At 40.7% G+C, this 23761-nt stretch overlaps 1 protein-coding gene across 1 annotated transcript in view; it reads left to right on the forward strand.

Annotated features, from left to right (window-relative positions):
• The window catches only part of LOC136879105 (dipeptidase 1-like), a 475836-nt gene that overhangs the window by 229957 nt on the left and 222118 nt on the right, over window positions 1-23761 (forward strand). The window contains exon 3 of the mRNA XM_068228978.1: window positions 19094-19250. Coding sequence (XP_068085079.1) covers window positions 19094-19250 — 157 coding nt within the window. The remainder of the gene's footprint in view (window positions 1-19093; window positions 19251-23761) is intronic.

Consider the following 23761-nt stretch of genomic DNA (forward strand, 5'->3'; position numbering starts at 1 on the left):
AGATTCCAGAGGTTAGTGGAGCATGCGTGACAAAGCGGGCGATGTCTCATGACGTCATGCGGCGAAAAGGAAGTTAGTTTATCGTAGATCGTAAAGGTGAATAGAGCAGAGTTCGTGCAAGGTATGATGTGTGCAAATTCACATAAGAATGTAAGTTCCAGTTGAAGAGAAAATGCGGTGTATATCATGATGAGGGTAAGTCCATATTAATAGTAGAAAAGGGTTATGTGCATGGCGAGGTTCATAACAGTAGTTGCCGGTGAAGTGAAGAGTCCGTTACATTATCCGCCGGGCTCAAGAAAAAAATCCAAAGGATTTTTTGTTGTTGTAGTTGTCGTTGTTGTTGTTGAAGCAGTTCGAGTTAAAGGAAGACTGCTGGTGGAAGACGAGAAACGGAAGATACAGTTGAGTGGCGACGGCGAGGCGGCCCCAGGAACAGCAATGGAGGGCCCTTCCATGAGCTGGAGCGGGGGTCGATAGCAGCCGCAACGGTATATCAAAGAGCAAAAATACTGCAAAACAAAACAAGAGGCGGCAGAAAAATGTCCAAGCACAATAAACATGCCTAAATAGAGAAATAGAAAATACAAAAAGGTAGAGGAGGAAAGGAAACAAGAAAAGGGCTAACGCGTTAGCAAAGGTAAAGGGTAAGGAGAGAAGGGTAGTTATAAATTAACATAGAAATATAAATACAAATATCACAAACGACAATAAAAATTAAGAACAATTACAAAAGAGAAAAAGAAAATGGTTGGGAAGTTGTATGTACACTCCCATTACAACCTGTGCCAATTGGGCTGGGAGGGAGACTGGAGAAACCTGTGTGGAGGGAGAAAAGAAAAAGAAATTCCATAAAGGGAGAGAAAAAAGGGGGGGTGAGGTAGACAAACAACAAAGAAAAAGAAAAGAACAAGAAAGTAAATAATACTGGGAGCAATAGACATTTCCAGACCAGATGGAGAATAGAGAGGAAAAAAATCAGAAAGAAGAGGAGGTAATAACCAGAAAAGGAAAACACAGGGCAAAGGAAAAAAGAAAGTTTTTAAGGATGAAATCGCTTGAGCTGATTCAGATGAAGTTTTTTAGTGTCAAACAAATCAGTAGTAGATTGCAAATATACAGTGCCAGGAGTAGGGAAAGACAAAATACGGTATGGTCCAAGCCATCGAGGAGCAAGTTTGGCAGAAGTGGCATTAATGGCCGAGCTGTGTGGATGATTAGCAACGAGGACTAAATCACCAATTTTAAAAGTGGATGGCTTATGACGAGCATTATAAGCTTTTTTGTGGACCTGTTGAGCTTTTAGCAATTGATCAAAGGCGTCTTTCCAGAGTGATGAAGAGGATGGCTGATCAGAAGATTCAAGGATGTTGTGCAGATCCCAGGTTAGGGAAAGAGGAGTTTGAAGATCACGACCAAGAAAGAGCTTAGCCGGAGTTTGAGCAGTAGAACTATTGATACTGGAATTAAAGGCTAACGCCAAAGAAGAAAGATGAGAATCCCAGTCTTTCTGGAAAGAACTATGAAATATAGATAAAGCAACTTTGAGATTACGGTGATACCTTTCCACGGTGTTGGACTGAGCGTGGTAGGGAGAAGTCAAGATACGTTTGATACCCAGTTGAAAGCACATATTAAAAAAAACACTTGAAGTAAAAATAGAAGCATTATCAGAAACAATATTAGCCAGCAAACCGGTAATAGGAAAGGTTTGTTCAGTGAGTAAATTAATGATGATCTGAGTAGAAATTTTCCGTAAGGGTCGAAGGACTAGAAATTTTGAGAAGGCATCCAACAAGGTAAAAATATACAAGTTGCCACGAGAAGAACGAACTATGGGTCCAACTAGATCAATGAGAAAGGTTTGGGCAGGATGAGTGGGTGGAAGGGCAGAATGAAGACCAGCAGACTTTATGTTTAAAGGTTTAGATTTTTGACACAATTCACAAGTTTGAACAAAATTGCGAATAGATTTGCGCATTTGAGGCCAAAAGAAAAGAGAGGCTATACGGTTGTACGTTTTAGTGATGCCTAGATGCCCGCCCACAGGGGAGGAATGATAATATTGCAAGATCATGGGTTGAAGAGCCTGTGGAAGCACCACTTTAGGAGAAGCTTTCTTAGTGGGTTTGCAAACCAAGAGATCTTTAAAAATAGTAAAGGGACCCTGATAAGAGGGACCAGAGATGGATTGTTTGAGTTGGATGCAAAACTGATCGGTGAGCTGATGCGACTGACAGGATTGAAATGAAAGAGGAAAGTCTGTTAACGAAAAAACCGCATTAATGGAGGAAGACGAAGGCATCATAGAGACATCCGGGGGTAAATCGTCAGTAGTACTTGACTGAGGAGTGGAAGTGTCAAATAAGCGACTAAGAGCGTCAGCTAGAGAATTCTCAGTGCCAGAAATAAACTTAAGGCAAAACTTGAATCTGGACAATCGCATGAGCCTTCGGCCAGTTCTACCACTCTTAGGTGCGTTATGTAACAACCATGAAAGAGCCTGATTATCTGTCTTGACAAGGAATTCTTTATGCTCCAAATATTCAGCAAAGTGTTCAATGGAATGTAATAAAGCCAGGGCTTCACGCTCAAAGATAGAATATTTCCTCTCAGTAGGAGAAAGAAGTCGACTGAAATAGGCGATAGGTAGAAGAACATCATTAACAACCTGAGTTAGAACACCAGCAACAGCAAGATTGGAAGCATCAGTATGTATTTCAAAAGGTGGGGAGAAATCAGGAAATTGAAGAATGGGAGCATGCATCAAAAGAGACTTAAGCTGAAGAAAGGCGTCCTGTTGAGATTGAGTCCAAATGAAAGGAACGTTTTTACGTTTCAGATAATTGAGAGGCTCAGCAATGTGAGAAAAGTTAGGAATGAACCGGTGGTAGAAAGAAACCGTGCCTGAAAAGGTGCGTGTTTGTTTGAGATTTTTGGGAGGTGGAATATTAGAGATAGCAGAAGTACGTTCGGGATCGACAGCTTCCCCCTGAGATGACAGAATGTGACCTAAGAATTTTATAGAAGTTTGAGATAGGGAAATTTTAGAGGGGTTAACTGTGAGACCAATTGAACGTAATCTGGAAAGAACTTGGTGTAGATGAGACATGTGGGACTCAAAATCTGGGCTAAATATTAAAAGATCGTCGATATAAGGATAGAGAAATTTATACTTAAAATCTGAAAATAGAGAATCAGTTAATCTCTGCATAATTTGCGAGCGCAAGTTTAATCCAAAAGGAACTTTTGTAAACTGAAAAAGGCCATTTGGGGTGATAAATGCCGTAAGCCTGCTACTACGAGAGTCCAAGGGGATTTGGTAGTAAGCAGAATTAAGATCCAAGAGAGAAAAATATTTAGCTTTAGAAAAAAGTGAAAGGCATTTTGCATTTTAGGAATGGGGTAAGAATCATAGAGTATTTTGGAGTTTAATTTACGGTAATCAACTACCAGGCGCGAAGAACCATCAGGCTTGTTGACAAGAAATGCCGGAGATGCGTAATTGGAAGAAGATGGGACAATGGTACCATCCAGAAGCATTTTGTCAATAATGTCATCCATTTTGGCCATCCGAGGAGGGCTAAGATGGTAAGGAGGCGAATGAACAGGTGTTTCGTCAAGTAAATCAATGTGAGCCTGATAATTAACAACAGAGCCTAAAGTATCTGTGATAACATCGGCAAATTCAGATTTCAAGGCCTCAATTGCATCTAGTTGGGGAGCAGTGGCATAAATATGCTGATGACTGAATACGTGGTTCATAGGGAAATCGATGGGGTCTACCAAAGGAATTTGAACGCGCGGATTGAAAAAAAGGAGATAGAGGCCATAGCAGTATTATAAATAAGGCCAGTATGAGCAAAAAAATCATACCCCAGAATAACAGGAAGTGAGCAATTATTAACCACTTGAAATTCAAACGGCCAAGAAAATTGGGAAATTTTAACATTAAGTTTTAGTTGACCCATGATTTCAAGAGTGTGCTGAGATATGGAAAGACATCTGAGGGTAGAAGGGCGCAATTGAAGATGCGGATGCGTTTGTAAAAGTTGCTGAAAAAAGGAGAAACTGATTAGAGAAATTGCAGAACCTGAATCTAATAAAGCTAAGGAGGGAGTGTTATGTAACTGTACAAGAGTATACGACTGTGATTTAGTAGCAGGCGAGAAAGTTGAGGAAACATAAGGCAGATTTTGCCCAAGAGGTCGTGAGCTGCCTACTGACGACGGGAATTGAAGTTCCCAAGGTAGAATAGGTACAATTTCGTGCTAAGTGCCCCATAGCCTGACACCGATAACAGCGAAGACGAGAGATATCACTCTGAGAAGGTGGACGAGTGGTAGAAAGCATGCGAGTTGTTAAAGTGTTAAACTGGGGAGGTGGGGTAGAAGAATAATAAGAAAAATTACTACGGGTATTTAAAATATCTAGTTGAGCAATGTGGTAAAGCTGAGGAATAGTAGTGGGTGGCGTAAAGGGATTGATGATTTGACGGAAAGCTGGAGAGGCATAAAATCGAATAAGAGAAATAATTTCCTGGGGATGTTGAGCAATAGCTAACACATCAGAATAGACGATAATGGAGTCAAGGTAATCATAAGCGGATTCATCTGGACGTTGATGACGTCTGATATATTTGTTAATCAGCTGTTGTCGAATTTCATAAGGCAGAAAATAAGTGTGTAAAACCGAGCGAAAATGAGCCCAATCATGAGAAGACTTCATATACTGAAGCCAAAAATTACTAAGATGACCAGAGGTTTTGGGGTAAAGCAACGAAAGCAATTGGGAAAATGGAGCCAAGTCAGTCTGTAGAAATTTGCGAACTAAAAAAAGCCATTGTGTCAAAGTATCAGGATCAGTAGACTGAATGAGGGGTACCTGGTCAAGACATTTAGTCAAAATATGGAAATTAAATGGTTGATGTGAAGAAGGGATGTGATGATATGGAGATTCATAAAAATATTGCTGAGAAGGGGATGGCGGTGGAGTTCGCAAATCGGGAGAGTAATGCTGTGCTGATTGAGTTTTATTGGGAGAAGGCGGAGGTGCTTGATTAAGTGGAAGTTTGGATTCAGCAGTAAAAAGAGAAAGATCAGGATAGAGAGGAGTGTTAGGTTGAGGCAGGGTTGGTAAAGGTTCAGAGGATAAACTAGAAGAAACAGTAGTAGTAAGAGTACTAGACGCGGAAGTACAGAATTACAAGTAAGAAAAGGATTATAAGACACATTAGTAAAAGGATTTGGATCAGAACAATTGAAATGGGGATCAAACGAAATATCAGAAGTGTCCGAAGTATAAGGAGAAAAATTATCAGAAAAATAAGCCATGTTGAAAGAGATGACAAAAAGAAAGGCAAAGTCTAGCGAGGAGAAACACTAAACCTCAGAAAAAAGAACTAGAAGAACTAAGGCAGTGACAGGGTGAAGATTTAGAGTGGTAGTAAACTGCGACTTTGTACTCTGCTACCATGTGTAACCCCTTTCTGAAGGGGTACTTGCACATATATATTTATAATAATACTGCCGAGGGAATCCAAAGTATCGGTGACACCGAGTACTACGCAGCGAGTAAAACGCCAAATTGAGAATGGAGGCCGTGGAAAAAAAAGTTCTCCAATAAGCATTCCAGAATAACCACAGATGGCGCAGTGGAAACTATGCTAGATAATAATCAAACAAAATTAAAAGAAAATGGCAGGAGAAATAAGGGACATGATGGGTGAAAACAGATGAGAAACCAAGATAAAATTTGGAAATAAATATATTAGAAGAATTAAATCAAGCTCTTACAATGTTACATGAATAGAAGTCTGTACAAATACGGAATTTTCCCAACCACATGTAATACAAATTTGTTACACCAAGAATAAAATAACCAAGAGAATGAAAGCAAATAAGAGAATAGGCCAGGAGAGGAAAGGGATGGACAAGAAAGGGATGAATACGGTATAAAGAGAAATGTTGAACAACGAGAATAAGAAAAAGATGTACACAGTTACCAGATTGGAGTATACCAGCATGAAGTCTTCTAAGCAAAAGTCTAAATGTAATATGAAAGTTGCCACCTCTTCAATTATCACCCGAATAGGCACAAATTAACGTTGTCATACTGGCGTAAGTCACTGTATAGTATAATGAAACAGTCTCAAAGTATGCAAAAACATAAATAGTGAAGCACTGATTAAGCACAAGTGTGTATAAGAGTCGCAGAGTTGCCGATATACCACACGCACATTTGGAAAGCAAATTGTCACTAGTTAGTCAATAGAGGCTTAGATATTGAAAATACAAGTGAAATCTCGGCCTGGAAATGCACTGCTTCCAGTTAGAATATGTAAAGAAAATAGCTCCAAATGCAACATTCGAAATGCAATGCACTGAGACAATCTTACCGAAATTTTACCCTATTCAACGCTTCTAAGTCTGACTCATGCATAGATGTGATACAAGAAAATATCATAGGACCAGCCATTTAGACCGGTAAATACGGCGTCTTATGGTACAATTCGTTTGTCGATATGACGTACCGTTTAGCAGAATATACATTTGTATGTCGATCTACGTATATATTCATTGACGTCGATTTACAGCGGTCGAGAAAGAGTGTGTCTGCTATGGTAATGAGTACTCCCCACATCAACTTTGAGTGGTAGTAGGAATCGGGCCCTTCTCTAATCCTGTGTAACTGGCGTTAGCAAGGAAGACGTATCATTTTAATAAATAATTTCCTTCTTAATTTGACCTGCAGGAGGCAAGAGAGCATGCAATTTGGTTCAAAACTCCCCTATCCGATTGTGTGCCTGCCTTTATAAACAAATGTACTCATCTAGAATGTGACTGGAATTAGGAATAGTGACCTACTATTTTAATGCTAACACACCAACACGATGTGACTGGCAGTAAGCTGTTTGGCGGTAGGAAAAGTGGCCTTCATTTTGATAACAGCTCAACTCAATTTTGACCGGTAGTAGGAAAGTTGCCTGTCATTATAATGAAAGCTCCTCAACTGTTATCTGTCCGGAAGTAGGAAAGGGGGCCTGCCATTTTAACGAAAAGTCCCCAAATCGATTGTGACCGCGCAGTAGGCAATGGGGCCTGCCATTATAATATAAAGTTCCCAACTCTATTTGAATGACAGTAGGCAAGTGAGCCTGTCGTTATCATCACAACTTCGCAATTCACACTTTACAATAGAACGAAAGTATGGGGACCTGCTCATGCTGTTTCTCGGATAACGCTAAGAGCCATGCAATTTAAAAGGATTCTTATTCAATGCATGTACAGTAATTTACATCGATATGCGTATAGAATGTAGAATATCTTAGCGAAGCACGGATACATTTGCTAGTCAACAAAAAAGCTTAAAAAATCCGCTCGAAGTTTAGACTGAAAACGGTCCGTTAATGATATCTCCCTTATTAATCCTCGTATCGAAATGATGCACATGAGAAAAAGGTTTAGAAATTGATTTCCATTAAGTTTGGTTGTGTATATTTTGTGGGAGTGCATAATCACGGTTTCGGTTTCGTATAAACCCCAGTCAGTTCAGATATTTGAAAACAGTATTGACCCTAAACCTATCCAAGGACAGGTCGATTCTAAATGTGAAGTTTGGTAGAAATATGAAATGAAAACCTACAACCTGTTTTCCAGTCATTGACCGGGTCAGGGATGGAATGAATGAAGTAGATATAGGCTATTAGTACGATGGGATCGCCACTCCCAAAGTGATTTATGGATGCTATGACACGAGAATGGAGAGTGTTGCTGGAATGAAAGATGACAGGGAAAACCGGAGTACCAGGATAAAAGCCTGTCCCGCCTCCGCTTTGTCCAGCACAAATCTCACATGGATTGACAGGGATTTGAACTACGGTATCCACTGGCGTGAGACCGATGAGCTGCCGTCTGAGCCACGGAGGCTTTCTGATAGAAAATGTATCCAGTAGTTTTCAAGTTATAGGAACTCAGACAAACAAACAGACCAACCGACACCAAAGCTAAAAATTATGCACATCGTCATTATTACACGTGAAAAGTATAACTGAATGAAAATTTCGCCAAAATAGTCATTGTACAGACACATGGTCCTTACAATTTTATTTGTATAGTCAATAAAAATGATAATAATAACAACCATCGCGCATTCACCAGAATTAAATGCATGGATTCACTGCCGTTAGGAATCGTACATAAGGTAGGTAATACGAGTCAAGGAGCCATTTTAAGTCCCCGACACGAAGAGATGCTCTGGCAAGGGGCGAATTGAAATTGTTAACAGAGGCGTATTCTTAGGCGATTGTTACATGGCTTCATTAAGTAAGTTATTTATCGTTTAAATTATTTATTTTATGGATAAAGCTCAATATTTACACGATATTCATTTCATTACGCAGGGCCTTATCAAAGAGCGAGTCTTGCTGTGAACGTCATCACAAGCAACTTTTGGGAGAATTACTCGGTGATCTGCAAATGTACAAGTCTATCGACACGACATGTACTGTCAACTACACGACTGAGCTTCTGAAGAACTTGGACTGAAGATTGTGGCACCGATTACCGTTCTCATGAATGTGAACCCTCCATCCCTTAGCAACGGAACACGAATCTCCGTCAAGAAAGAGATGCCGAATGTTAGTGACGATATTATCATGACTGGTCATTCCGCGGATGATGTAGTATTCATTCCTCAGAATCAAATAATCACGTTTCAATTTAGACTTCTGTAGTTCCCCGTTTCGTTGAGTTTCGCTCTGTGTATCAATAAGAACAATCGTTTAAAGATGTAGGACTCGATCTTCGGAAACCGTGCTTGAGTTGGAAAGGCAATCGCACTATAATTTATGTAATTTTTTTTTAAAAAAATTTTACGCCCACATTGGAGCACTGAAATCAATCTATATACAGTCAAGTCTTATGAATATTGGTTACGAATTTGGTTGATATTTCTTCTTTTGTTCCCAGAAATGTTTCATTCTCTCTGACCTGGCTGCCCGTCCTTAGTCAGTTATGATGTACTGTTTTCTATAAATAAATAAATAAATGGTGGAACAACTGGATGTCGACTCAATGAGTTGGCTGTTTTGAATATTCGCAGGGACATAATTGTAAAAGGAATAGATCTCTTGAATCTATCTTCTAACAAGGCTCGAAAGTTGTACTTTAGTTCGTAATCTGTAAAACTATTGTCCTTGATCATATTGTTCTGGTTCTGTATTTCAATATTAATGGAGCAAGGATTGTTACAAGTCAGGCGCTGCTCAGTCGGTTCGTGAAGGAATGTGATATTGATATCTTATTCCTCCAGGAAGTTAATGAGAGAAACTTCCATTTCTTATGTAACTATATCACGAACGTAGGTGATACCTTCCGAGGAACTGCAATAGTATTCAGGAAATGAATTCAATTCCCTGATGTCATCACGGACCCTACCGGAAAGTTTCTGTCGGCCACCTATAATAACACAAGATCCGGGCCACAGTACAAACAGGAATAGTGCCTCATTTGGTGACACCTGATCCAATAATTCCAGTAGGTAATTTCAACTGCTCTCTTCACCCACTTATTTCCAGGCCTTCAGACACTAATACAGTCTGTGCAGCTCAAGGATGTGTGGCAGCAGCTACACGGCGCACCTGCCGTGGAGAGTTGAAATCTAGGATAGATAGGGTGTACGACACAAGTACAGCTCCTCGATAGCTGTAAGGTGATTCCAGTCGCCTACAGCGTTAGAGTTATGATGAAGACAACAAGGAGTGACAGATGCATCATGGGGAAAGGAATATGGAAGATTAATAGGTCGGTTTTCAATAATACTGAGAATGTCCAACGTTTCACGGAGTGTTATCACCAATGCAAATCGCTACAGTAGCGTGATGGACTAATGGACATATAAACTTAAACCTGCCATTAGATCTCTAACGTATGAGCACAACCACGATACAAGTAGGAAAATTGAATTATATCTGCATCACAAGGAACAGCAAGGTCAATATGTCTCTTCTGCATTAAATTATATTAAGAGAATAATTTTAGGTATTAAGAAAAGCTGCCTAGAACAACTACATCCGCATATGAAAGGCACTTCCCTCATAGAAAGAGAGAAAATCTCTCTCTACCACATTGCCAAGATTAGACGATCAGCCAATAAGAAATTTATTAATCGATGGGATAATGGTAAAGGGTCAAGGTTCACTACAAAGGAACAGCCCCTTGCAGAAAGTGAGAGATATTTCGGTGAAATGTTTGCAGAAGACAGCATCTCATAGCTCGATATTCACAGACACCTTCATCATCTCCAGAGTCATCTAGAAGGAGATGATATCGCACATCTTACTAATAATATTCCCGAAGAATAAGTGATGCACGCGTTAGACCATACTGCACCAAATAAGACTCCAAGCTATGATGGGATCCCGTATGAAAGGTATAAGACATTTTGGAACATTATCGGTAAAGACCTGACACAAGTTATTAATTATGCCTTCAGTCACACGATAAGTGATACATTTGCAGAGGGAATTACCATCCTAATTCCCAAATTCTCCAATTGCACGTATATCAGTGACTATAGACCTATTACAATATTAAATACCGACTATGAACTACTGGCCAAGATTTTAGCGAACGGTATCAGAACTATCCTCCCTTCATTAACTATTAACGGACAGGTTTGCAGTATACATGGAAAACGTATTACATAATCTACTGACAATTCGTGATGTCGTCATATATCATTCAGTGTGTGGCAATGCTTCAGGAGCTCTGGCTAGCATTGACCTCAGCAAAGCATTCGATAGGATAGCACACTCTTATCTTTGGAAAGTTTTAAAAAGTTTCGATTTCCAAACAGTATCATAGGAACAATACAGCGCATATACAACAAGGCATCCTCACGAGTTATGATTAATGGATTTTTCCCAGCAAAATTGTCGATAAACAAATCAATTAGACAAGGATTCTCATTATCAATGGCACTTTTTGTTTTAGCAATCGAACCCCTGATTCAAAGTTTGAAACATTCTTTAACCGAACCAACTATTAACAGCAAATGCTTCACAGTACGCGCATACGCCAATGACATTACCCTACTGTTGACCAGTGACGAAGATGGTAATCATGCACAAGAGACTCTTGAGGCCTTCTGTAAGGTGTCTGGGGCACAAGTGAATTGTAGCAAATCCTCATTATTGCTATTAGGTTCAAATGACAATCGTCAAATATTTGCCAACTCCCGAATTCCAGTTGTTAACCACTGCAAGATACTGGGCATTACCTTCAGTCACGATATTTCAGAGACGATAGAGACTAATTGGACTTCTGCTCTAAACACCCTACGGTTTCAGCTAAAGGAGGAACTTTCAAGGCGACTCAAGATTTTCCAAAAAGTTTGGGATATAAATATATTTGCGCTGTCGAAGTTCTGGTACCTTGCCCAAATTCTTCCAGCCTCACATGTCATTTGCCAACGTGTTGAAATGACAATTGCATTTTATCTATGGAAAGGATACAGATACAGAATAAGAAGAGATCAACTTCATCTTACTGAACAGGATGGTGGCTTGCGCCTAATTGCAGTCGAAAAGAAATGCACAGCACTCTTTCTGTCACATAGCATTAAAGCGTTGTACTCAAAAGGAGATGTATTTCATAGTGCAGTGCAAAATTGTGTGTAACAACAAACCTGAAACAAAAAGATCCATTTAGAAGCTGCGTCCGGAACGCTCTCTCCATTCTACAACAACTTCCAGAAACAGAAATTACAGTTGGAAAGTTGGATAAATCTAAGAATATATACAACTTCAGATTGAAGCAATATAAATGTATTCCACTAGTACAACAGAAATACCCAGATCGTGACTGGAAGCAGATCTGGAAAAATATTTGGAACAAATGGATCCCGTTATAATGGAGGGTATCGCTCTACATATACACAAATGAAATCATCCCGACGGGTGAGAAATTGAAACGGCATGGACAAGTATCTGATGACAAATGCCTGGTATGTCATCAGACGGACAGTCTCGTGCATCGAGTTACCACATGCTGCAATGCGGCACTAGTTTGGAGATGGACACTAAACGCTATCTACAGGATATCAGGGACAACAACAACCAGTGACAGAGTGAGGGAGATCCTGAATCTGGAGTTAAATCACACACAGAACAAGAGTGGAAACGCTTGCATATGGATAACAGCCGGAGCCATTCACTACAATATCAAGGCGTACTCTCGGCATACAAGTCTGACTTTACCTGGATTTCTGGATCATCTCAGGAAAGAACGCTGGAAAATGGTCAGACAGTAGTGTCTTCAAGAAGCTTTTGGAACACATCTTTTTTAATTCTGAGTGCCTTCCTGTCATGTCCCTTGTGTAACATCTGTCAATTTTATGTTAAATGCAGAGTGTTTTGTATTAGAATCACTGTGTACTGTTAAAGGATTTGGATAGTGAATTATAGGAATAATTACGTTTGCAACTATTGTGCAAAAGAAAAAGTGGTTTTTTTATTCTTCTTGTGTGAACAACTTGATCTTCTCCTGTGTTAAATTTCAATTTGTTTAGATGCAAACATATCAACGTTATGTTTGCGACTTATCCTACATTTTTTCTAATATGTTTGTTTCAAAAAACAAATCAATACAAAGTTTTTTTAACTTGTTAAGTATAAATGTACGCAGTGTTTGCTTGTTTTGAAATAGTTGTGTGACATTGTCAATAAATTAGTTAAAAAACATTGCACAGACCTCCTATAGATGGTGACACAAACATCACGTAGTAGAAGAAAGATCATTCTCCATTATTCGACTTTGACGGGAGAATCATTTAACATATGCATTTTTGTGAACGACTCAGGTTCTGGTACACGTACGAGGACGTGCGGGTCGCCTCTCGTTCCCTGGCTCTCTCTGGCCCTCATCCTTCAATTATTGCTGCTCTTCATCTGATGTCTTCTTTCTGGTATGAAAAACCAAGTATCAGGTTTATTTCCTTATTATTTATAATATCTTCTTCTGTAAGTTGGCGTACGTACACGAGGTACACCCGCTCTGTGCATTTAAAATAAGCGCCTTTTACTAGACCATCTATATCGTGTACTTCCAACTGTGTTTTGGAAGAAGTTTGAACGTTTCTCGTCAGATGTCAGTACTTGTGTTCGCCCTCTGGTGGGAAGATGAAGAATTATTTTTCAAAGACATTTCTAATTTCGAGGTTTTAGAACAGAAATGTTCTAAATTCTTTTTTTGTGTTCTTAGGTTACTAGCACTGGTATCCTTTCCTTCTTCTTCTTGTTCGTTTCGACCAATCAGGAACTTTGTACATTTATTTAATCAACGTATAGAATTTGTGGGTGTGTACAGGGCTTCGGCCCAGAGAATCTGGAACTTTCCTCTTCGCTATAAAAGCTGGGACCTTGTGGGCCATGTTGTCTTTTCGAACGCTCCAGTGAACAGGTTTAGAGTGTGTTCTTAGAGGAGGTCCACTAGCTGAAAGCAATGTCAGATATCTTTTAATGATGTAATAGTCTGAAAGCTAGCTTGAGGGGAAGGTTTCAACATTTATTTCGTAATGTAAATGTTCAATCAAGTCTAAAGACCTTCGTCTAACGTACGCTGTGAGCACTCAACTTGTATTGGGGTATCCATGACTCCGTAAATGAACTTATCTCTTCCTTTTGTAATCTAAACATTTGTCTCCCTCTAGTCATCTCTGTAGTATAGGCTTAGCCTCTGTAACTTCGAGCCATAGGACCACATAGGGTTTTATGAATTTTATAATTTCAAAAACTGCAGGTGTTCGCCTCCTAACATTTTGATTTAGGCCAATAACTCTAACTTTTTCTTTTCTACTAACGCGATATAGAATGGGCACTCATTGCCTCTGTTAAAGTTAACTAGTCTTATTTAAATTCTTATTTAAATGTACCTTAGACGTTCGAGCGAGTAAGACAGTGAAAACTGTTTGTATTTATCCTAATGTGTGCTTTGGTGCTCATAGTGTGGAGCAAAGACGCCATCTTTAGTGTGGTAACTGTGTACCTCAAGTAATCATATTTTTACATGAGCTAACTGTCCAGTAATGTTGTTCACCTATGTCAATTCAGAGAAAAAAGGAAAGAAATACACTTTTCAAATTTTAAAGTTTTAAATTGAACTTTGACCTTCATTCATGCCCGCACCTCTGTGCTCCGCGCTATGCCAAGAACAGCGAGGTTATCCTTCACTGAACCAAATTGTACTGGTATACAAAATGCTATGATCACAACTTACAGCTGCACACACGCATTACATGTCACTAAGCAGTTCTTTGCGTATCAATTAAATAAAAAACACAAATAAGCTTAAATTTAACCTACTCTAATAATATTGACAGTAATAACAAGCAATTAAAGAATTCCAGTTTACACAGCAACCAATTGTGACAAGAATAATTACATAATGACTAATAGCAATAATGAATTAAATTATTACATTAATAATAATCATGAATATGATGCCTCTTTCCATCCTGCTGAAATTATTCTTTGGCATACTCTTTCATTTTTTACCTTTTTGGCGTCTACCCTCGCGTTTTCAATTAAGGTCCAGGTCCAAACTGTTCCTCCTTATCATATATCCTCTTGCAAATAATTATGACAGTAATCCTAATAATATTTACCGCGGCACATGTTTGCTCTTAACACCTTTTTAACCAGCAAAAGTGGTTCAAACATTAGCTTTTCTCACGCTCAAATTACTCATGCAGACCAATCACAAGTTCTTGTGTCTGGCCAGAACGGCCAACCCTCCTCCCTTCTTCGCAGCAGGAGCATCAGAAACAGGCGGAGTGCGAGGCCTGTCGTCAAACTCATGCCCAAGCTCACGCGAATAACACCCACTGTGCAAACGTACACAAAGAGGAACCAGTACTGAACTTCCTCAATAAAACGTATTATTACATCATAATTTAAGTAGCCTAAAGTTGCTGAATAATCTCACTAAAATGTTTAAAAAATATATAAATACTGTACACTCCACTATTACGAAGGAGTTTAAATAGATTGTAAACCAAGGGGTAACAATATATTTTATCAAAATGAAACCCAAGCGTCAATCACAAATAATAATAATAATACTAATAATAATAATAATAATAATAATAATAATAATAATAATAATAATAATAATAATAATAATAATATTGTTTTTATGTCCCACTAACTACTTTTACGGTTTACAGAGACGCCTAGGTGCAGTAATTTAGTCCCGGAGGAGTTCTTTTACGTGCCAGTAAATCTATCGACACGAGGCTGATATATTTGGGCACCGGAGTGAGACAGGGTCGAAGCTGACTGAGCCACTTTGCACGGCTGTGTCGATCACATGAAAGCTGAGGCGGCAAAGAACACACACATGAACCACACCACGAGCTGTAATCAAAAATGTAATCGGCAACATGAAGTCGTCTGAGCCAATACGATTGCTATTTCCTTTCAACGTGACGTCACACGTCAAGTAACAGCTATATCTCGATAAACTATAGCTCTGCTTTAACCACAATTACAATGACTATGAACGCCAGTCATGTCGAGCCGTTTAAAACTGAAAGCAAGCATCATAGGAATGCAAGGAATGAAGTCGTCTTCTCCATTAATCCTGCCGGATAATATTGTACAACGTGTGTCACGAGTTTCTTCGTACAGAGCCTGGTTCTAATGAATAATTGGAATGACTGAGTCAACTGAAAGCAGTAACATTGTCGGCGCTTAATTGTTATGAGAATTCACACAGAATTCCGTTCATTGCAAATTGTAGCATTACACATAAGTTTTCTCTGTGCTGAAATCTCTAAGCTCTTGAGCATTGCTTGATGCCACGAGAACTACCGTTGTTCCTACTAAGAATATCACTTAGGTGCCAGGGGCTCCTCACATTCATGAAACTAGCATGTCGTGAAACAACATTAATGACTAAATAATAGATAAGTACAGGATAGCATGAGGTGGGCAAGTTAAAGTTATGGTTCTTGTGTCTGATGATCACCAGTGATCCTCAGTAAAATGATAGGAAGCAATGTCGTGAGGATCATCGGTGAACACATATATTTTCTGGTAAGTGTATTCCAACTTGAATCATATTCGTGTGGTTGATAACCCAACGGAAACATACTGATCATTTACTTTCCCCTTGTTGTCGCACTCGGAGAATAGCACCTCTCTTTGCATACTGGCACCCTACGTGTTAAATGCCGGTGTGTGATTGGTATACTCTAAGACAGGAAGATTCCAAATAGGGTCAAGATGAAAGTGTACCGTTCTGTAGTCCAGCGGGTTACCCATTGTGGTGCTGAGTCTCCCGTCTCCCGTCATCAAGCGTAGTGGGGAACGACTTCCCTTCATGGAAACAAAGATAATCTAGTGACAAAGTTCACAGGCGATCCTGAGTGAAGAGAGAAAGCCGTCTACGCTGGTACGGGCGCGTACTTCGAGCAGAAGCATCAACAGTAGCAAACAACAGTTTGTAAACGTAAATCGGCCGAGGGACGATGGGTTGGCTTCATACCTTGCAGGAAGATGTGAAGGTTACAGGCCTCCACCCTGGATCCCACCAGCAGGTTGGTCAAAATGTGAGGATTAATGATAATAGAATTTGAAGCAAAGCAAGTCCGCAATACTACCATCCACTTATTTCCAAAGCTCTGGAAGACCGTGGATCCCCGAGCGGTATCTGTCAGCACGTTACGAACATGGCATGGAGGTCCTTGTGATACAGTGGTTAGCTCTACGTCCAGCCACATTCGCCCATAGGTTCTCAGGCGCACGTGCCGCTGGAAACCTCGTTCCTGGAAGGTTTCAATTTCCTGATGGGGAATCGAATCCACGCCCTCCCTTGTGAACGAAAAATAACCTATCGCATCGGCCACGCAGCCCCTCTATCGACCCGTTGAAGATTTAGAACTGCCGTCGTCTAAGAGGGCTATCTAACCAATAGAACTAGTGAAAAGGAGCAATGTCAGGGCACTGACCTGCACCAAGATACGCTAGAGCTGTTTTGAAATACGTTTCAGTTGCTATGAGTACTGTACTTTGATTTAGCAGCCAGCTGCAAGCAGTTCTCGATCCACGACCAGTGCTGGTTTTTGGTAACTGTTCAACGAGTTTGTTTCGTTATAACCAATTCCCAAAGATTACACTTCTCAAAACAAGTCAATAGTAAGTGATGTTTCCCGTGATGAGTTTCCCTACAGTTGCGGACATAGAATACCTTACCTGCAGAATCATCTACCTGCCGCACGACCAGGGACTCTCAACTTCGATACCTGGTTTGGCAATCATGGTGCTCTTGTTGAGTTTAGACACAGCAACGTATGCCAACTCTGGTTTTCTACCTACTCCGCTTGCATTAGTTTTCCAAGGCCTACAGGTCCATTCATTTCCTCGCCGTTTCTAGCCCTTCCCTCTCTTTTGCTTACACCTTTATTCTTCTAAGTCTCGGACCTGCACTTTTTCCCCTTGTTAATGTTAAGAGTTGTAGCTCCCCTTGTCCTACTTTCCTGGTGGGAACCTTCCGAAGCTGCTATCCATCTGATTGTGAACGGTGTCCGTAGCTCAACCTCAACGTGAAAATTCTCCATTAGTTTATCCTTACACACTATTTACATTTATTGGACTCTTAAGCTACCCTCATGTACATAAAAATCAGAAACCCTTGCAAGACTATAGATGGGAAGTTCATATTCACAGGACAGGTGCATTAGTATGTTCTGAAGAAAACATTAGCATTTGAATTACGTCGGCCCTCGGGTTCTATGTCCACATCGATATCTTGGCGCACCACCACCGACTGGAAAATGTACCTGCGGCTCTCGTTGTCGCTATAAACCGAAGGTAATGGATCAGTGTCACTAGAGCAGACGTGCAGGATGCCTCGCAGACGTATGCGAGAACTGTACCGTCAAATGAGTGATTTTGAAGGAGGGCGCTTTTGGCATGAGGGAATGTGACGCATCCATCCGGGAAATTGCTGTTCGTGTGCGACGAAGTGTGTACAGAATAGTTCACAGAAGACCACGGAACATGATTAAATGGCTCTGGTCGCGCCATCCTGACCACTCCCCCGAGAAGATGGACACCTCATCCGAATGGCATTGCACGACAGATCTGCGTCCTCCTTGGCTCTGGAGCAACAGTAGAACTGTGTAACACATCGTACACAACCAGGAGTGACAGTCCGTCGCCGTTTATTACGGTCTGGGTTACCGGCGCGTCGACCACTTCTCCGCCTACCTTTCACTAATGTGCATGTACATGTCAGACTGCTATGGTATATGGAACGACGTCACTGGGGACAGAAATGGCAGGATATAGTGTTTTCAGACGAATCCATGTTCTGTTTGTTTGACAATGATGGCCGCATTTTGATTCGCAGCTGACACTGGGGACGCATCACATTGGCTGCATTCGCACAACACATACAGCGCCAACTCAAGGCCATGTGGTGTGGAGTGCTATTGGGTACAACGCCAAATCACAGTTGGTGCGTGTCTAGGGCACTGTGAGTAGTTTGACCTTCGTGAATGACATCCTGCGACCCGTAGCCATACCCTTTTTGCACGACACCCCAGATGCCATATACAACGGGACAATGCGCGACCACATGTTGCTGAACGAACACGTGGCTTCTTGCTGTCACAGGATGTCAGACTGTTGCCCTGGCCCGTCCTATCACCGGACTTGTCGCCGATAGAAGATATGTGGGATATGGTGCAACGATGGGTGCGGCGCTGTGGCCCATTGCTAACCATCAAAGATGAACTGAGGAACCAGGTGAATGCACCATGTATGGCTGTACCCCAGGACGCCATTCGTGCCTAATACGCGTTGTTGCCATCACACATGGAACTAGTTATCAGTGCCCATGGCGCACCCAGTGTCTACTAGGCAACGGGACACACGCTGAACCTAGGTGACTGAAGTGCTAAGCGTTTCTGCAGAACGTACTAATGAACATGTCCTGTGAATAAGAACTTCCTCTCTTTAGTCTTTCAAGGTGTTCTGTTTTTTTTATAAACATGAGCGCATTATCGTCATCTTCTCTTTGTTTTACAGACACAACGACCTGCCATGGAACATCCGTAAGTTCGTGCACAATCAGCTGAGAGAATTCAACTTCGCCACAGACTTACGTTCAGTTGTTCCGTGGTCCAAGAGCCCCTGGTCACATACTGATCTACTTCGGTTAAGAAGAGGAATGGTTGGTGGACAGGTAAGACATTATTGCCCTATGAGCTGTGCGTTATCAGTTACCATTACAAGAAAACTCGTGAAATTTTTCAATACAGTTGAACTAATGAACACAAAACTATAACCTATTCTTTTGCAGTTGGTCTGTAGATCATAAAGATGTAATAATTTCAGAAGATGATCATATTCAAAATAAAATAAACTGGTTAGTAGACATGAATAATGAAATAAGGTGATTGTCATGTCCCTTGAAAGAAAACGTTAAACAGTGTTCATGAAAAATGATGGGTAGAATATATTTTTACGAGAATGCAACGACAAAGATATGTCAATAAAATAATTCATTTATAATATTCCACTTCACATGGAACTTTCACTTATCCCCAGCATTAGTCACAAAGGTTGTTTATGACAACTGTGAGTACGGCAGAATACAGCTTACGCTATGTATTGCTGTTGATACGCTCTCCGTGGGTTGCTTTTGATGAAGTATTCTACATAGAAGAAAAGCAACTCGAATAAAATAACTTTACGTAGACATACTGGACTTTGTTGTTGTTATACAGAATGATCAGATATGCTTTTACTACGGTGCGCGATGTTTTTGTTATGGGCGAGGGCGCGCTTGTTTACGGGGTGCGGCTCAAGGCCAGTAGCGGGAAGGTAAACCATACAACATAACACTTCCTTACTTACAAATTACGAAAGAAGAAGTTGCCCGCCTTCATTCTCTGCATTTCTGTATTTCACGTTTAAGAATCCCGGCGGTTTGCAGACGAACAATATGTTTCAGTTCTTCTATGCTGAGCGGGTTCGTCTTGTAAATGGCATAATAATGGTAGCTGGATAAATCCGGGGACCGAGTGTGCCACACATTCCTACTAATAACTGTATTTAGTGGAAAACTCTTACTGAATTTATCTCATGGAATTTCTCGCAGTGTGATCAGTGGCAGAGTCTGGTTGTAAAATGCAAATTCACGCTCCCTGGGGTTATTTTTGTGAAAATTGGAGTTAATATGTTATTCACATAAGTAACAGAATCAACCGTATTCAAAAAAATCTTGGTCCACTGATGGCACACCACTGAGACATCGGACACGTGTACGTCACCTAGCAGGGATCCGCGTACATACGAAACAAATGACGTGGTTAGGAAACAAGTCATTTGGTGTTGGGAGCTCGCCCATAGTGAAAACACCGCTCGTGTTTTAGTGCAGCATATCTGATCACTCAATACAAAGTCGCATATCGGGCAACCAGATTCCTCAAGTGAATGATGTCTCCCGTCAGGTTTGCTGCCTCATCCAATGCAGGATTGTTTGCAAATATTCGACGACGGGTGTTGTGCGTCCTTCCTCTTCCTCTGCGTCCGTCTGAAGGTATCCATGTCAGTGCAGCTTTTGGGATCCATCTGCTGAACGCGCCCCAAGATCACAACCTTTTTTCACCAACGATTTCGTGAAGCTACGCAGAACAATATTCTTTGCAACACTTTTCCATTCGTACTGTGGTATCGGTAACTAATTTTTACAATTCCTCCAAGGCACTGTTGACAGAAAGACGTTCAGTTTGTGAACTAACTTCTTTGACATCTTCCAAGTTTCACAGCAATTTGCTTTCCGTCGCACCGACACAGATAGGACTTACGGAGATTATGGGATGAATGAGAAGGAAGCGCGCCTAGTATATCCCCAGCATTTGTCTGGTGTAATAATGGGAAAACCCTCTTCACAGTGGGGTTTCGAACCCACTATCTCCCGAAAGTTGGCCGTTCGCTCTAAAGGTATCCATGCCAGTGGCATCCTCTGAACATGCCCCAAAATCGCAGTATTCCTTCAGCAAAGATTTTGGGAAATTGCGCAGACCAGCACTCCTTCATTCGTACTGAGGTATAGGTAACTAATTTTAACAATTCGTCTGGGACATTGTTGACAAAAATAAGTTTGTGAGCTAACTTCTCTTACAATGTCTTGTGTAGGAATGTCTTAGAAATTCTGGATTAAGACAACATTAAATTCTATAGGTGTATCTTAGAAATTCTCAAATGTGTTCTTGACATATTTTTCAAAAATCTTCAGCAAAAGAACAATCAGCTGATGTTAGTGTTTATATTGTACTCCATTCAGCTGACAAGAATGAAAGTGAAAATTTGATAAAGCTATTCCGAACATTATTTTATGAACGGTAGTGAAAGTGTGTTAGACAAAAAATACTTAAGGTTTATTAATTTATTTATTTGTCTTGTAGTGGGTGGTTCAGGCGAAGAAGCCTGCTGTTATACCAGACCATCTTATGTATGCTACATTTCACCTGTGGAGCTATAAAAATGTGTAGTTTATTAAATTTAAGCGAGCGGAAGGTGTATTTTAGAAGCGAGTCTCTATCTGTGATTATTCGCTCCACAGCACATTATAGCAGTGCTCCATCACGCGGTGCTTATAACGGCACATTTTACATAATTTGCTGGCAGGGCGTGTTTGAAACCACTCTAATGTGAACAAATCCGCCGTCACTCATTACACCGACAAGCGATACATACCAGTCGATATGGATCGTGATTTATTATAGAGTGTCCGGTTGCCAGACGTTGACAGTTCCGTCTGCGTTAATGAGTGCCCCATCACGGTACTTATTTCACTGATAGTTATAAATCCGCTGATTGATTCGATATTCGAGAAGTAATGGATGATAGGTGGCATCACTGCTGCGGAGTTAGACTTGAGGCATGGCGGCAACTAAAAGATATAGAGACTTTTCCAACATTATTTATTTCTATGTATATATTTATTCCCTAATATACACTGCGGGTGGTCGGTGAAGGAGTCCCTCATATAACACTACAGCTCCACATTTGACCTTTTAACAGCCTATTTTACACGTAAAAGGCAAAGTATTGTCAATTCTACATTTTTACACGTAATTAACTGCAGTCAGTCACAGTGTAACTGTTAGCTGCCCAGGTCTGCTTCCTGCTACTGAACATTGCCATAAGGGCTGCCCACTTCGGGGCATTACTTACATCTCCAGAAAACTTAGCCTCGTTTTTATTGCTTGAATAGCACATCAACATTTCTATTGACTGTGTGTTGTACATGGGGACGAAGGACTTTCAACTTAGGAGCGATGTTTGGCTACCACAGTTCCCCTAGCTGAGGCTGTGTCAGGCTCCTCTTTACTATCTGACTTTCCTTGGTCAACTGCTGTTCCTTGCGGATCCTGCGAGGCCTACAGATTCACGACCTGCAACACCTTTTCCTTCCTTTTGCCGTTATGTTCATTCTTTGAAGTGTCAGGCCTATTCCATTCCCCTTCTGATGAGTGTTGGGCAGTTGTACTTCCTCTTACTCCACTCAGCTTTAATCTTTCCATATAATTTCAACTTGGCTAAGGTCTAGGCTTTTCCTGGTCCAGTCTGATATTTCGTCTCAATTTCTTGGAGACAACAGGCTAGCTCAGTGGTTTCCAAATGGCGGCCCGCGAGAACATTTTAGAAATAATGTGAAGAAAAGTTACTAGAAAATATCGCATAGCTCCTTCAAAAATGTATTGATTTTATACCCCCTTATAGACCCAAGTCAGAACTAATTCATTCTTTAATGCTATTTCCTCTTTTTAAGTTTTTATTTGATCTGATTAGACTATTTTTAATTTTTTAAAATTTGAAATCCAAATATCACTCTTTTATGCAATTGTAAAACAGTGTTGTGAGAAGTTCAAATTATCAAACCTTCATTTCAATTGAACTAAGCGTATTGCTCCATTCTGGTGCCTCTCTCCTATTTTCAAACGCCCTGTTTGGGGGTCGCAGCCGCAAGTAAAGTTTGAGTTTGACCAGTTCGCCACTGGCACACTAGATGTCCTGTACAAGGGAGACGCCTTACTTTCTGTTTGAAGCGTTCTATTGGAGCTATTTACCGTATTATGGATATGCCGCCATATTTTTATCGCACTTGCACACAAATGCTGTTTTAGAGACAACTGACACGAGAGCTACAGGTCGCAACACCCGACATTTCGTACCGATGTCAGTCACTTTCAATCATGTTCTTATGAAGCTGACCACCTCAAGCACCGTTTCGAAACTACTGTGTATTCACGTCCATTATTCTCCTCTAAAATTTACCTTCTTCCATTCGTCTCACATGAAGCAATGATACGCACAGGTCTGTCCACCGAGTTCTTTCATAGTTCCCTTTCATTTCATCATCATCATTCATCTCCTACCATCTGTTACCTGCAGCTGAAAAGTACCGAGAGTCGCTCTGAAAACAGGGCGATCTAAGGAGAGCTTAGCCCTTAAGGATTTACGTAGGTACTTCTCTGGTACTGCTGGGGATATACCATACGCGCTTCTTTCATTTGGCTGCTTTCCAAATTCGTACTTTCCTCATCAGCCGATGGTTCATTCCAGGCTATGTGTTGAGTATCATACTTTCATAACGTGTGAAGAGCGGTTATGGCCACCACCCCATCCCCACTCTCAGATTGACTCACACCCATTATCTTCCGTTTTTCTACACACTTTCTTTCA

The sequence above is a fragment of the Anabrus simplex genome, chromosome 8 (genome assembly GCF_040414725.1).
Source record: "Anabrus simplex isolate iqAnaSimp1 chromosome 8, ASM4041472v1, whole genome shotgun sequence".
NCBI classification, from domain to species: Eukaryota; Metazoa; Arthropoda; class Insecta; order Orthoptera; family Tettigoniidae; genus Anabrus; species Anabrus simplex.